Source organism: Desmodus rotundus, chromosome 7, assembly GCF_022682495.2.
Source record: "Desmodus rotundus isolate HL8 chromosome 7, HLdesRot8A.1, whole genome shotgun sequence".
Taxonomy (NCBI): Eukaryota; Metazoa; Chordata; class Mammalia; order Chiroptera; family Phyllostomidae; genus Desmodus; species Desmodus rotundus.
Window position 1 is genome coordinate 87,268,636 of NC_071393.1, and position 16,950 is coordinate 87,285,585.

Consider the following 16,950-nt stretch of genomic DNA (forward strand, 5'->3'; position numbering starts at 1 on the left):
TAGAAATAAATCTAAAGAAAAGAGGGAAAAGGTTAGGATTTTTATTACAATATAGTGAAAACATGATGTTAAAATCTAGGTTTTAAAAATTCTCCACCTGGTTATATAACTATGTAATTATCCAAATTCATTAAGCTCTTCCCTAAAACCAGGTACACTTTATTGTGTATAAATTATACCTCAATAAGACTATTGGGGAAAAACTCCCTTTGTATTTTCTTAATAATGCTTTTATTCAGTATAACAATTTTACTTCCAAGGAAATACAGAAGGAAAAACTTCCTAAATATCCAACAATGTAGATGGTATACCTACTATATTTAAAGACACCAGACTAGAGGTTAATGATACTGGGTTGGCCAAAAAGTTCATTTGTTCATCATTTCCGTAAGATGGCTCTAGTCGAAGTTTGTCTTTAACTTCATTTGAAACAATTCTGTAAGATTTTATCGTGATAGCTGGTGGACAAAAATCTTATCAAAATTGATGAATTTTTATATAGCTATTTTAATATTGAAGATAAAAGAAAATACATTTTTTGCATATTATGCTTTATTATTTCAAGAAAGGTAAACACGCAATTGGAATTCCAAAAAAAGATAAGAAATTTGTGCAGTGTATAGACAAGGGGCTGTGATGGAACGTGCCGAAATTGGTTTGCAAAGTTTTGTGCTGGAGATCTCTTACTGGATGATGATCCACCGTCAGGGAGACCAGCTGAAGTTGATAGCCATCAAATTGAGACATTAATTGAGAATAATCAACATTAAACCACATGGGAGGTAGCCAACATCCTTAAAATATCCAAATCAGTAAAGTTACTGGTGAAAATGAAATTATGTCTTTTAGTTTACGGAAAAAACTAACTTTAACTTTTTAGACCCAATACAATAGGAAAGAAGGCAAACTGTCTTGTTTTAGAGTTCAGACTTGGGTCTGGGGATGGAAGGAGTCAAACAGAAGCTGGCACAAAATAAATGCCTAATAAGTCGTTGTTAAATGAGTGAATACATATTCATAAATAATTATCACAAGCTAAACACCAATAGTGACACATAAAAAGTTCTGTACTTTCAGGTACAGAAGAAGCAAGGTACCAATTAGTTCATTTCGTTAAGAAGGTCCCTACTGCCTTGCTCCAGGCGAGGCAAAGAAGTAGAGAGAGGAATTTTCAAGAAAATAGGAGTTAAAGGGGTTGAAAAAGTTAGAAATTAGATGTTAAAAGGTCTTATATTTTTAGAAAATTTGAACCTCATCCTATTAATATTAGGAAGGCAAAGGATGTTAGGCCAAAAAAAGTGACCTGACCGAATATGCCTACTCAAGCAACATAAGAAAGACTGGAAAAAGGGGGGTAGGTGGGGAGTACAGAAGACGAACAACTAGGATGCTATCACAATTAACCAATTGTTCTTCTAGTGATTATTATTTAGAGCCAACAGATCTACATAAAATATGTAATAAACTCAAGCATATCTTTAAAAACTCAGTACTCTTATTTATTTTACAGGAATAATTATACCATATTTTTCCTTGGAAATTTTAAAAGTCACCTTTTAAAACCTAAACGAAATATTATTTATAGGACACCTTCCCTTATTTCTTCTTTAAAGAATTCGTTTTAACCTCCTCTGTGCTCTCATAGTCATTTGTTTCTCTTCTCAAACATTAAGCTAGGTAAATATATCTTTCCTACTAAATTGTAAAAATCAAAGGCAAGGACTTTATCCACAATACCTAATATTAACAACTTAGAAAAAAAACAGTAATAGATATAATTACTTGAATGCCTCCTAAGTGCAAATCATATTATTAATCACTTTAATTTAAAATTTTCTGTAATAATCACAGTAACTTCATTTTCAAGAAAAGAAACTGGGAGTCAAGTTAAGTAACTTGCCCAAATCACAAAGGTAATTAATAAATAAATGGTGCTCAGGCTGGGTGGCTCAGTTGGTTAGAGTGTTGTCCTGACAGGCCAAGGTGGCGGGTTTGATCCCCAGTCAGGGTACATACAAGAATTAACCAATGAATGCCTAGATAAGCGGAACAACAAATCTCTCTCTCTCTGAAAGGCAAAAGTGTGCCTTTTGAGGTTAAGTTACCAGCAAAGGAAATGTAAAGAGGCAAGAAATGATGAAGGAAGAAAAGGAAATGAAACAGAGGAGCACTCAAAAAGGAAGAAAAATTGTGGTAACAGTTCAATAGAAGGTGAGGAAAATAGTTTGAAAAGTGAATGACAACAAAATCAAAACTCTGAAGTCATGGAGTAGTAAGAATTTTAAAAAATGAATAAATATGGTGCATAAGTACTTGACAGATAATCTTTAAAGGGGTAGGGATTTGTTGGCAGGTGGGGATGACATTCAAATTTATGGGTAAAGAAATAAATCACAAATAAACTAGTAACAAACTTTTTACAAATGTAAAATGGTAAGAAAAAGACAAGAAATAAAGAAAGTAGACAGTAGGGACAAATCTCCTTCATCTTAAAAAAAAATGCCTGAAAATGTTTGTAAGCAAAAGAAACCTGGTTGAGAGGAGAGATGAGGTAGCAGTTAAGAGTAAGTTTGCAGAAGAACCAGAGAAGATAAGTGACAGAGTTAAATTTATTTGAGTGGAGCAACATTGATTTCTGAGATCAATGTCTGGATAAAGGTAACAGGAAAAATATTGATGTTGAAAAGATTTGATTAAAAGGATGACCTCCTACTGAGTAATTTGTAGACCATTTTAACTAACATTAAAATACAATAAAACCTTTAGCATACTGAAGAAGGTTTAAATAGGTACTGTACATAAAGAGGTATGACCCAATTGAAGTTAAAGATCACAAAATTAAAGTGAGGGCTGATTGAATCAAGCACCGTTTTGGTAGTCTAGAGCTGAGAATAAAGTTTGGAAGAGAAAGACATTCAAGTCTCATCTTGGCCTTTGTGCCCGGTGAGCATGACTATAAAGGTGGCAGATTCTATAACAACAACAACAACAAAGCAGCAATCCAAACAGATGACCCTGAGGGTGAGGTTGACTACAAAGGTAGACAAGTACTGCTGGACTTTAGAAATGAGTCAAAGCCCTGAAAGTGATAGGAAGTAGGAATTCAAAAGAAAGAAACAGTGTATATGATAAGATGAAAATGGTACATGGTAAGAAAGGGGGTACAGTAACTTAAAAGTAAATGTTAATGCGAGCATCAAAGAAGTCAGGATACCATAAGTTAGGCTAAATCAAAGTGGGAAAACTGTGGGAGAGGCACCGAAGCCATCAAGAAAAGTGGGAGAATCCTTGAAAGGAGTAGCTGATAATGACCAGAAAGTAACAAAAAGGTCATGTTATGATTCATGAGAAAATCACTTTTATTACTTTAATTCTAACTTTAAAACTAATGAAACCACCTCACTTTGAATAACCAACCCAGTTTGTATCTAAATAATGTTTACTTATGTTTTTAAAAATTAAAATCTGCCCAGAAAGATGCTTCCACTTATGAGCTACAAATGAAAGAAAAGTGGGCTGTGAAGGCTTTCTCGGCATAGAGTCAACACTAGGCACTCAAATAATCTAAGCTGAGTAAATTAATGAAAGATATTTCAACAATGGCATTTTAACAAGAATAGTCTCTCATTTTACTGACGAAATACAAGCTTGATAGGCAGACTGAAACAGAGAGGGAGAAAAAGACTCAAAATAAATTCCTAGCACCACTGAAAATCCCAAAGTGTCTCAAAGTGACTACTCTGAAGAGAATAACGCTCATGAGATTGCATGTATTTGTTTGGTAAATATATCTGAACCATTTAAATTCTTATCTTTAAAAATAACCAATTTTGAAAATTCCATAGGAAAAATAATTCCCGTAGGAAATCTACTTCCCTAATAGACCTATTCTAATTTCTTTAGTCTAAATGCTCTTATAATTCTATTTACAGTAATTGTATAAGTTACTTTGCTGGAAAATAGTAACCAGCATTATCCTAGAAATTTTCTATTGCTAGATGTTTTTAGTTCCTTGAGGAAAAAAATTGGCATCTAATAGGATAACTGTCTTCAAAAACCAAACTTGCTGAATTATAATTCAATTGATAATTACAAATGTTTAACTCATCTTACCTCATCATATGATTTACATAGGCTTTGCTACAGCTAGTGTTATATCTGCAGAAACTACAGTGGACATATGTAGGAAAGTGGTTTGCAAAATCTTTTATTTCAGAACAACACTCAATGCACTTGTGAACTCCCCGACGATACCTTATGGAGATAAAATAAAAAGAAATGATAAAAATATATATTAAAACAAAAATAATAAAGGAAAACCTTGTTAATGTTCTGTTAAAGTCAAGTTGTTTAAATTAACATATGTAAACACAGACTTACAACTTTAAAATTTGCTATGAACAGCCCTGGCTGGTGTGGATCAATGGATTTTTGAGCACAGGCCTGTGAACCAAAGAATCGCTGGTTTGATTCCCAGGCAGGGCACATGCCTGGGTTGCAGGCCAGGTCCCCCGTAGGGGGCACATGAGAGGCAACGACACATTGATGGTTCTCTTCCTCTCTCTCTCCCTCTCTTACCCTCTCCCTAAAAATAAATTTTAAAATCTTAAAAAAAAATTTGCTATGAAACAACAGCTAGATTAAGTATAAACAATCTCACATTAACTAATGCTTGTCACTGGAATAAAATCAACCAATTCAAATGCCATAAGATATAAGCACAACATATAATAACACCAGTGTAATACATGAATATTACAGGAAAAACACGGTAGTTAAGTAGTAGTGTTCAACAGCAGTTGTAAAAAAATACTATTATTTGCTTGGCACTTATCATGATAGCATATAAATGTATGAAAGAGTAGGATAATAGAATACACTTATATTAAATAAAGGTTTAATTCTTATATTTAAGATTATATTAGTATTGTATATCAGGAATAAAAGATTACCTTAAGTTCCTCAAAGCTGTATTGACTTTACTTTTTCTATTGCTACTAGCCAAAGTGCTTTGTTTTTTTTGTATATTAGAGATTTTTGATTTGAATTTAGATTTACTTCCATTAGGCTTACTTGCATTAGGTTTACTTGCATTAGATTTAGTTGTATTTAGTTTACTTGTGTTAGATTTTGTGGGATTTTTAGCAGTTACACTTTTTGTCCTGGGAGGTGAGACCTGAAGGGTAGAAGTGTTTGCACTAATGGAAGGTGTAGTTGAAGATCCTGACTGAAGAGGTCCAACTGAAGCTCGAATAGTAACCTACAAAAATAAAGATAATATTTACTTTAGAAAATTAATCCTTACATTAGTATTAAAACATCACTGTATATCAAAAAGTTAAGTATCAAGTATTCTGGAAAGAGTAAGTATAAATATAACTGGATAAGTATTCTATTTCTTTCAAATGTTTAAATAAAATTAAATGTGATATTTACTTACTTGTAATATGCTTTTGTATTAAAGTCAGTTATATGTTGTTATTAATGGATAACTAGGAATTATATGAATATTAAAGAGCACATTCCATAGCTATTTCTATGTCCTGATATAACTAAAAAATATCACATAGAGGTCAAAATTTAGATCTCAAAACCCAAAAAATAACTCTAGAAAGGCCTGTGTTACCCTTTGCCCTGCATTACCCACAGTAAATGTGACCTTCTCTTTCCAGGTACTCATTTGGCAGAATTTATATTTACAAAGGTTATAGCAGAGGTTACATCAATTCAATATACTTAATGGAGAGTTGAATAATATTTAGAATTTCTTTAAAGAGAATTAATATAAAGTTTACAATTTAGTATTCAAAAATCCTATTAATTGGGTGACAATGGAAAACACAAATGGCTACCTCCATTTCTTGTTAATCATATGACTATTCTCCCCCCATGGGAGAGAATAGAAACAGCCTATGTGAAGTCCTATACATGTTTTGGTATCATACAAAAGCACTGTACTAGGAATCAAAAAGACTTGAGGTTAAATCTCATACTACTTCTTCCTAGCCATGTGGTCTAAAATCTAGAATAAGTAATTTATCCTCTCTAAGCTTCTTTATAGTGTGAGATACTACCTGCCTTGTCTGACTCACCAGATTGCTGTATGAATGAAATAATAGTACCTAAGAAAAAGTACATGGAAGGCCTAATTCTAAGGTGCTATAAAAACATTTAGTATCGTTATTATTAATATTATTGCTATTATCATTAATAAAGGAAAATATGAGAGAGGGCTGCACTGCTTACATTTGTGTTATGCATGTCTAGTCCCAGCATGGAATGAATGGATTGCAGGGAAGGATGCTGGATAGCTTCTCTTGCTCTAAGGTCTTCAGAGCATTGCTTTATATTGTTTAGTTAGTTCAAATAACAGACATACCCACATTCAAAGGTAAGTACCCAAAGCCAAATATAAATGTTTTGGGGATTATTTCACTTTGGATTATCCATGCCTCTGTTTCCCTCCACTGGAACAAATATTCAAGAGCTGACTGTATATAAAGAAGTCAGAAAAAACAGAGGGTAAATTACAATCATCACTATGTAGTCAGACATGTGTTTGCTCACTTAATACACAAATGCTATCCAGCAGCAGAACTCGTTTCTCTGAGAGTAGACTCAGCAATAACAACTTCAATAAACATCTAAGATGCTACGGCATTCAAAACACTATACCAGATGCTGAGGACACAAAGATAAATGAGTCATGATTCCTGATCTCAAATAGCTTAGCAGGTAAGATAGATATAGACACTGCCAAGAACACCTCCAAATACGTTATATAATATTGACACAACCCATTTGTCCAGGGAACACAACATCTAGTTGCACTCTTTACAAAGGAGCATCATTCTAGCACAGCACAAACTGCCAACCAAAAAAACGATGGTTAGTTTTTCTAAACATAAGAATGATAAAACTTGAAATCAGAGACTTAATAAAAATCAGAAATCATGTTTTAAAGTATTATATTCAAGGGATAAAATCAGGCAGAAGATAACTTCTATTATCATACCAAATGTTAAAATGCAACATATTCGAACTCACTTTTGTTCCAGGAGGTAATCCTTCTAGCTGTTTAGGTTTTATAAATGTTCGATGATGCTGAGTCTTGTGATCCATTTTCTCTTTGCATGTCAAAAACTGCAGCCTGCATTTTGTACAACGATGTATTCCTTTTTTCTGTTTAAGAAAAGGAAAAATAATTTCTACAGCCACAAATCCTGTGCCCTAAAACTGCTCTGGCTTAATTTTAATGCTACCTAAATAATTCTTAAAAATAGTACTTTATATCTCATATCCTAAATATTAGCAAACTATTATTTCATTTTTTAAAGCACTCTTTGCATTAGTATTTGGGTTTCAAAATGTCTGCTACTACACAGAAATTGAACATAAAAGTTGTAGCAGTAGGTTCTAATCAAAGTTCTCTTAATAGTGGTATGAAAGCTCCTTTAATTGTAATTTTAAAATATTTAGACATAAGATACTATGAAAATAAGCTATGCTACATGGTTTTATCATAGAAAAAACATAAATTCTTTTTAATTTTGCTCTCACTAATTGGTTTAAAGTTGGTAAAGGAAATTCTAGTATCTAATGTGACATTTCAAAGAAGGTTGTCATAAAAATGATTATATAAGAAAAAAAATGGTTATACAAAGCAGTGCTGTCTAATAAAACTTTCTGCACTGACAAAAATGTTCTAGAGCCACACTGTCCAATATAGTAGCCGTTAGCCATAGGTGGTTACTGAGTACCTGAAATGTGCCAAGTACATCTGAGGAACTGAATTTTTTTAAGAAAGATTTACTTATTTATTTTTAGAGAGAGCAGAAGAAAGGAAGAAAGGAAGAGAAACATCAATGTGTGATTGCCTCTTGCACACACCCCCAACTGGGGACCTGGCCAGAAACCCAGACGTGTGCTCTGACTGGGAATTAAACCAGGAACCCTTTGGTTTGCAGGCTGGTGCTCAATCCACTGAGCCACACTAGCCAGGGCAGGAACTGAATTTTTAATTTATTTAATTTTAAAGTCACACGTGGTTAATGGCTACTACACTGAACAGTGTGAATATAGAGGGATAAATCAAAACAATTATTCCCAATATACTTACTGATTGAGAACCCTGATTGAGTCCCCTCCTCAAACCCAATCCTATCATTATTCCATAGGTAGAAAACAGGGCCCAAGAAAAATCTAAATCATTTCCCCATTGCTAGTTAGTAACACTGCCAGATGCCCGATCCAGTGTTCTTTCTACTATATAATATCAGCTATAATCTTTACCCATATGCTCTCTTTAATTTAAATATCGTGTATATGTGTATATAAATTACATATGTATATACATACATATAAACAAACAAAATACAAAAGTTTTCTCTGAAGTTGCAATCTGCCAGATAAATCAGTTACCATTTAAATATAATTAATCAGTTATAAAATTCAAATAAGGTAATACACCAAGAAGTATCTAGCACGATTACTGGTACACAGTAAGCATTTCATTAGTTCTTTAAAAAGTTCAAAGCAATATACGAGTATAAATAGAATGTGTATTACTATTTGAGCTGCATATTAAGACTATTTTAAAAGTGTGGTGCATTGGATTATACAATAGGTATAGACAACTTAAAGAAATTCACTTATATTTGGCTCAAGGAAGAGGAGATAAAAGAGAAACCTGGCCATGAAACAGATACCAAGACAACATATCAGAAAGAAAGTTCTCCAGAATCCAGTTCCCAGAAATCTTTTCTCTCTCTACAGGTTACCTCATCCAGTTTCATGGCTTTAATACCATCCATCCAACTGCTCACTTGACATCACTACTCGATGTCGAATAAACATCTCAAATCAACTTGGACAAAACCGAATTCTCTATTTCCTCCCTATATCCCTGCCCCCCATTTGTTCTTTCCTCAGTATTCCCCATATGAAAACTCCATTCTCCACAGTGTTATCAAAACTCCATTCTTAGGACAAAAACTTGGGTCACTTTCTCTCACACCCCGAACCAAATCTATTAACAAAACCTGTTGGCTTTACCTTCAAAACTTTCATAATCTTTCTCCTTTTCATTACCTCAACCACTGCTACCATATTGGTCCAAACCACAACTACTAGGCCAACCAAGCCTAGGCTACTAGAATAACTTCCTATCTTCTCCCTGTCATGTTCTTTCCTCCCTGTAGTCTATTCTTCCCATAGTTGCCAATGATACTAAAACATGGCAGATCTTTCATGTGCTTATAATCCTCTGAAGGCTTTCTAATGTCCTGATTCTGGCTTACAAGGTTCTACATGAACTGGCCTGCATTGTATTGCTACAATCTTATCTCCTACTGGTTCTCTTATTAGTTTAGTCTGCTCTAGCCACAACTGGCCTCTTTTGTTGTTCTGAGTGTCCTAGGTATACACTCACGTCACTGTCTAGATAATGTTACCACTCCTAGATTTCCACATGGCTTACTCCTTTATTTCCTTCAAAGAGGCCTTTATTTGACCACTCTCTATGCAAAACAGCAACCTCTCCTCCACTCCCAATACCTCAGCACTCCCTATCTACCACGTTGCCTTCCACAGTACCTATCAACAGCTAGCACGCATATACATTCAAATAGAAACACACATATATTTATCATCTTTCTCCACTATAATTCAAATTCCAGAGGGTACAAACTTTGTCTTGTTCATTGCTATAAAATACCTAAAACAGCCCCTGGCACACAGTAAAGCAACCGATAAACATCTGTTAAATAAATGGACAGTGAGGCAGAAAGCAAGAGATTGACAGAAAAAATGCCTATGAGCAGCCGATACAATTTAATGAACTCAAAATGTCTGACATTCCATTCAATGAACATTTGTCCAGAATTCTGAGATAGAATACATTAATTTATTATTCTCTTAGTTGGACACAAGTCTTAAAATATCCCTCTTGTGTATGTATGCAATTCAATGTGCTATGGCTGATAAAGATACAGTACATATTTTAATAATGTGATGTTCAAAAAAAGAAACAGTGAGTACTCCAAGGGTGGATAAATAAGTGTCTATGTTGAACTTTTTGACAAGCATATTACATTGTTTGGGAGACTTGTGGGTTTTATGGGTAAGTCTGATTATATGTAATTTCTGCCCTTATAGACTTAATACCAAATGTGAAATCTGACTCTGTGGTACAGCAACCAGAGGCCAGGCTCTGAAGTCAAATTTTAACTCTGCTTTTTATTAGGTAATGTGACCCTGGGCAAAACACTTTCTCTGAAACTTTGTTTCCTTATCTATAAGGAAATAATAATATACATAGGGTGATTCTAAGGATTAAACAAGATAATGCATGAAAAGCACCTACTGCTGCCAAAAGTGATTATATATCTTAACTGCTTATTGTTTTTATTAAAGATCTAATGACATATTGAACATATCCAAAATCACTTTCACAATCTTAGAAGTCATACAAACTAGGCTGTTAGCTCTAAAATCACCCAAGACTTAATAATAGAACCTCTTAAAGAAAAGTTACAACCCAAATCTTCAAAGACAATAAAATGAGCCATAGAGTCAACAATTCTTATTGTCTCATATCACACTAATAATGTGTTATCTCAATTACAAGCTTATAACCCTGCTCAGCTAAGGTTTGTCTAGTCTTTTGTAAATAGTTATATAAATTGTAGTTACCTTAAGGATGCCTGATGATCCTTCATATTAATAGATTGTCCCTTCTCTACTGCTGGCTATCTACCACTTAAGTACTCCAAACAAACAAAAAAGATGCCCAATTTTCTTAGAGTATAAAAAGTTATTATAAATCACATAGCCCACATAGTGGGCTCACGCATTTCTTTCATAATTATCATTCTTCCTGCATCTTACTCTTGAGCTTAGTAAAGCTATGGGAAAAAGTTACATAACTTTTCCCATATAGCCCTATAATGAAATAGAACGGTCTTATATCTCATTTCCCTTTCAAAATTTAGGGCCAAAGTTGAAATATAGATACCAAGAATAGTGTTTCCTAAACTCTGTTCTTCAAGAAAAGGTAATAGGTATTCTGTAAATAAAAGATTTAGTGGCCAAATAAGTTTCGAGAATAATACGTAATTACATCCCTTACTTGAAGAATTATAATGCATTAGCATATTATAAGCTCTGAGGAGTCCTGTTATTAAAGAGACAAAACTGTTTAATTTTATAAATCTAGGCATTTACCAAATTTATTTACCAGTAACAATTTGGGAGCAAACATCTGTTAACACCTAATGGAACACTGTTAAGGAACTCTAGAACAGAAAGACCGTGACAAAACATCTCAAGGATGGGTAGCATCCCAGCCACAACTTAGGTGATTCTAAATTCATTTGGAAATTCTACTTTTATGATCTTTCCCAATTGAAAAACACAAGTCAATTTTATGATTATCTAATGACTGAAACTGAAAGCAAACTGAGCAACTGATGCTGAATAAATTGGCATGCCAATTTAATCAATAATAAAAAATGTAATGGCCTGATTAGTGAGGTGTCAAAACTTGGTTACATGATCAGATTTAGTAAATACATTGACTTCTGGATTTGGCAAAGGCACTGGCACTCTTCCAAGCACTAAAGAACAGATTCAGTATTGCCTCCAAGATTTCAGGCCAAACAAATGATGCTTTAATTGCTTCAGGAAAGAACCAATAAGCAAAAAAATAAGACTTCAAGAGAAGGGTATAAGCACTAATGCTAGGTCCCAAAAATTACACAGCAGAACTGACAGAAGTCATCCACAAAACAAGTTATGACCTAAATAGAGTTCTTGGGCAGTGTTTATATATTTAACAATAAGCATTATTACTGTTTCCTTTATCACATCAATGATGACAGCACGTCTTCTCATAATAAGAGGGCTAGAAAGTAGAAATTAAGTACTAAGAGAAAGAGGAAAATAGATTTTAAATCCCCAATCTTCGTTCTCAATTCAAATTCATCTTTTCCCTTGCTCCTGTTAACCTAGCTTCAAAATCCCACACCTATTCTTAGACCCTGAAATATCTGATCTTCTGGATATTCCACTCAACTTCCATTTTTTCCTTCAACCCCTAGGTTTCCTATTTTTAGCTATCTTTCAGAATTTTCATTTATGAGCCACAACATCATCAGAAAAAAAGCAAGGCAAAGTGGAAGTTTCATAAATATTGTAACTCAGCACAAACTACATACTGATAGTGTCATTTGGAACAATGTTGCTTCCATTATAGAACAAATCTAACCAATGTTTCTCTAAGTCAGCATCTATCTTTTTGCTGAAACAACACAAACAAATAAGAACTAGTAATCTCACCTGATGCTTCATATAATGATGCATATAGGGTGTCGCAATTTTAATAACTTTGAGGCAAAATGGACACAGCAAGTTCTTAGTGTTTTCATGGGATGCTCTAAAATGAGTTTCTACATCAGAAAATGATGATGATCTGTAATTGCAAACCTACAAATAAAAAGAATGTTTAGTTTAACTAAAAATTTTATGATATACAATTATAAAGTAACAAGTTATTTGTTTAGAACATTATGTACTACTAATTCAGCTCGGATGCCTATACCACCAGTAATCTCATAATGCAAGCACCGGATGATAATCTTTGAGACAGAAAAGTTATCTTTCAAAGTTTAGAAATACTTCCCAAAATATAACTAGATTCCCTTCTTTTTATTAGATCTATCACCTCCTATCCTGACTTGAATCTTCAAGCTCTGACACCTCTTGTCCTATAAAGTTTTTCTGCTGCATAAAACAGCATCCTCCTTTGGATTATAAATGGTCTCCAGGCTACAGCAATGGAAATTTATTTTTACCTTGCTTTTCTATTCCTTAAAATTCCGGAAGTATACTAATCTCAAAGCATTCGGTAGGGTCCTCTGTATCTAAAATCATTTCATATTTCCCTTGTATACCTATGTTCTTCCCTATATGGTAAGATAAATCCATACATATGTTTGTCTTTTTCCCATAGGGCTTTTCTTTGTCCAGTATAGGAGTGGGTAAACAATGGCTGTGAGCCACTTCCAACTCTCCACTGACTCCACATACAATGCACAAATTACATCACTGGACTTTCTACTAACAAATTATTTACAAGAGGAATTTTAATTTTAATAACCAATTTTATCTAAATGGTTAGAAAAATTAAAAAATATATTCCATGACACATGAAAAATATGAAATTCAAATTTCAGTGTCCATAAATAAGTCTTTATTGAAACACAGTCGAATTCATTAATTTACTTATTGTCTATGGCTGCCTTTGTGTTATAATGACAGAGTTGATTTATTGCAACAGACCGTATGACCCTTAGAGCCTGAACATTTACTATCTGGTCCTTTACAGAAAAAAAGCTTGCTGATTCTTGACCTAATAGGTTAAAATCCTGTAACCAAAACTACAGAAAAAGAAACAAACCAAAAGAACACTAAGTACACAATAAAATATGTATATACCTGGCAAATATATGGCATCTCACCAGGTTTATGATTGTCCTTCATATGTTGTAAGAGAATATGCTCTGTTTCAAATGATAATTCACAGATTTTGCAAATGGCTAAAAGTGAGGGAGAAAGACATTACAACATTTCTAGATACACACACACACACACACACACACACACACAGAATCATCATGATATACACCTGAAACTACTCTAATGTTACATGTCAATTATACTTCAAAATTTTTTTAATTTTTAAAATAAAGTATCCTCTTGAGGCAAAGAAAATTTTATACATATAATTCATTTTATGCATCTATAAACAAGACCACTAACAACAGTAGAATTGGTGGTGATGGTGACCAGTTAGTTTTATAGTTAACTACGTTCTAAGCACTTTGCTTACATTAACTCAATTCCCACAACAACATTAAGAAGCATAGATCCCCATTATTCAAATGTTAAGAGTAATTTGCCTGAGATCATACAGCTGTATTAAGAGGCAAAGCTGTAATTTGAATCCAAGTGGTCTAGCTCCAAAATTTATGCTTTGTAACTACCATCACATTTACTTTTCTTACTCAATCAATGCGCATTGATTTCACATTCGAAAACTATGATCTGAGGCTCCTAATTTAGCCCCCCCACACACATGTAATGCACAGGTTATTTACCTTAGTTATTTACAAGAGTGAACTTAATTGTGTAACTAATTTTATTTAAAAGTTTATATTAGTTAAAATGTAACTTTCAATTTTGCCCTCAAATTGCAGTGTTTTTCTCATTTTTCTAACAGACTTAAGGTTTTCTCAGAATTAATATTGTCAAAATCAATAATACCCAATACCTAAGTGAAAGTGCAACTTACTAGAAAATTCATGGGGTGTGTGTGTACTTTCAATGTGACACTGCAGTTGAAATGGTGTGGGAAACTGGCGGTAGCAGTGCTGGCAGGTGGTGTGGTTTTCCCAGCTCTCACTGCTCTGCTTCTCAAGTTCCAAATGGTGTTTCATGTGGTTCATAAACCTATTGTCAACAGGTGCAAAATTCAGATTAAAAAAAATCTCACAAATAAATATCTGAATCTTAGAATATAGAGATATTATTCAAAATAAAATCTCAAAAGCCTTAAATTCCTCTAGAAAAGTGTTCACTTTAAATAGTCACTTTCATTATGTGGCCAAGTAAACAACCTTTTTTCCCATTAATCTAATTAATCTGAAATATCACTAATTTGTTCCAATCTAATAATTTCAGATTAAAATGTTTTATGAAGGTAAAACAGTGGGCTTCTTTTCCATACATGTAATACTACTTACATTTTTAAATAAAATATTGAAAGGAAGGAAACCCTACCACCAAAAACAGCTACAGTCATGAGAGTAATCTTCTAAGGCTGTAAAGATATACAATAGATTCCAGCTGCTTAAAAAACAAATTACTGGTATTTTTACTTGTGTCTCGGTTTCTAAATGCATGTAATAGCAATTTTAATGCCTACAATTATAAGAACCTTTTGTTTTATAATGATACTGGTTTACTGTTAGCACAGACTGTTCATTTTAACTTGCAGACTGTGCCCTTTGTAGGCAACGTCCATTTTTCAGTGTTACATTCTGCTACTTCAGCTTCCCTAAAAGGCTTCTTGTGAGCAGGAACTATGACCTTCAACAGCAAAGAGTGTGATATAAATGGGAATACCTATTTAAAAGAGCTTACTGAAGCTTTTTGCTGTTTGAAAGTATTCAACCAAAATAACAGTTTTTAGACTGGGGCAACTATTAACAATTATTCACTGAGTCCCTAAAGGAAGTAATCTTAAAACAAAATGATAATGTCATCAATCTGGATAGCAATCATCATGAAGGTTATCACATTTATCTCTTTTTCACACCTCCACAACACTACTTCCCTTAGAATAGGTTATGACATGGCTTGAAATGCCTTTTCATCCTCCTTTGATTTTAATAACAGCTCTACAAAAACCTATAGAAAATCCTAATTTTGGCTAAATATTTACATACAGAGAAAAGGTCAAGAACCACTAAAACTGCAGCTAACAACTTTAAGCAATTAAAATGTTATGTATATAAAATAATCTCTTAACTAGCAAGCTTTCTCTCAATTATTATGTGAGCTCCTATCAGGTGCTCTACTACTTAAAACAGCAGATGGAAATAAGGGAAAGAAAAAAAGCCAAACTTCTTGCAAGGATGTTCACAGAATAAAATAAACCTAAGTATTTCTGGTGACACTCGACATAGGAAAAAAAAAATACTGTATAGAAACCCAGACCAATCAGCTTTTTACCATTCTCTACAAACATCAATTTGCCTTTCCACTTTTTACTACTAAGGTAAAATATTATTTAACATATAAACTTCTGATTATGAAGTGTTTCATTAGCTTACAGTTACTAGACAGTCAGTATTTCAAAAAATGCTCAATTCCTGGATGTTATGAAATTTCACTGCTTAAAATGACTATATATTCTGATATTCTAGAAATATGTAACTAGTCTTCTGAAACAATAACAAAAAAGAAATGCTTTATTTTCATGTTTAATACTAAATGGGCTAATCTTCAAGTAAAAAAAAACAACTATTGCTGAAATAACTTCCAGCATAATATACATAATATTTAGGTATAAGAAGGATCTAAGTCAGTGAACCATATTTCTATGCAATTTACCATATATACTAACATAATTTTTCTGTTTTATTTTACTATTAAAATGGTAGGAATATGGACATATGTGACATAGTTCTGTTGTGATATTGTTTCAGTGTTATAACACAAAGTATAATATCTCTTCTGTTTAACCATTATCTACTGATGGCTATTAAAGTTTGCTAAAAGGAGATAAATGTGCAAACTCATGCAAGAATTTTGAGAACTAAAACACTACCATAAACAATATGTAGGAATATAGCATAGTGTATTTCAGGATTATTCTCTGTGTTTCTTTTTGAATCCAAGAGGCACTCACAGGAAAATAAAATAAATACAGGGTACAGAAGTAATCTATTGATGCCTAAGAATGCAAATAGTTATCAAGAATAAACATAAAAAGACATACATACATATGTTTGTGTACACACACCCTCCTCACCACAGGCAAGTATACAATGTTTGCAACTTACTTTGAAAAGCACCCACAAAAAAATAGTTTGAAGGAATGATGAACAGATATGTGATAAGGAGAAGCACAGTAAAATGTTACTGGTAGAATTAAGCTGGTAAGTATACAGCTGGCCACTATAAAGTTTTTTAAATGTTGCTGAATCTTTAAAAATATTTTATAATAAAATTGTGGGAAATACCTTACCTAATACACGTTAAGCTATATAACCAATGAAAAATATCAATCAGTATGTCTTGTTACTAACTCATTTATAATAACTACTATTGTAGTTTGGCATGTAACTGAAAGATTACAAAGTAAATGTTTCTAAAATTTAAAGTATA

General features: G+C 33.1%; 1 protein-coding gene across 12 annotated transcripts in view; it reads right to left on the reverse strand.

Annotated features, from left to right (window-relative positions):
- ZNF280D (zinc finger protein 280D) overlaps positions 1-16,950 on the reverse strand; it is a 108,080-nt gene that overhangs the window by 40,073 nt on the left and 51,057 nt on the right. For 11 of the 12 annotated variants that reach the window (XM_045201083.2, XM_024568427.4, XM_045201088.3 and 8 more), the window contains 6 exons: positions 14,351-14,508; positions 13,495-13,595; positions 12,337-12,483; positions 7,048-7,182; positions 4,953-5,260; positions 4,114-4,254 (listed from right to left, as the gene is read on the reverse strand). In XM_045201083.2, the coding sequence (XP_045057018.2) occupies positions 4,114-4,254; positions 4,953-5,260; positions 7,048-7,182; positions 12,337-12,483; positions 13,495-13,595; positions 14,351-14,508 (990 nt within the window). The remainder of the gene's footprint in view (positions 1-4,113; positions 4,255-4,952; positions 5,261-7,047; positions 7,183-12,336; positions 12,484-13,494; positions 13,596-14,350; positions 14,509-16,950) is intronic. The other variant, XM_071221978.1, reaches the window with a different exon arrangement.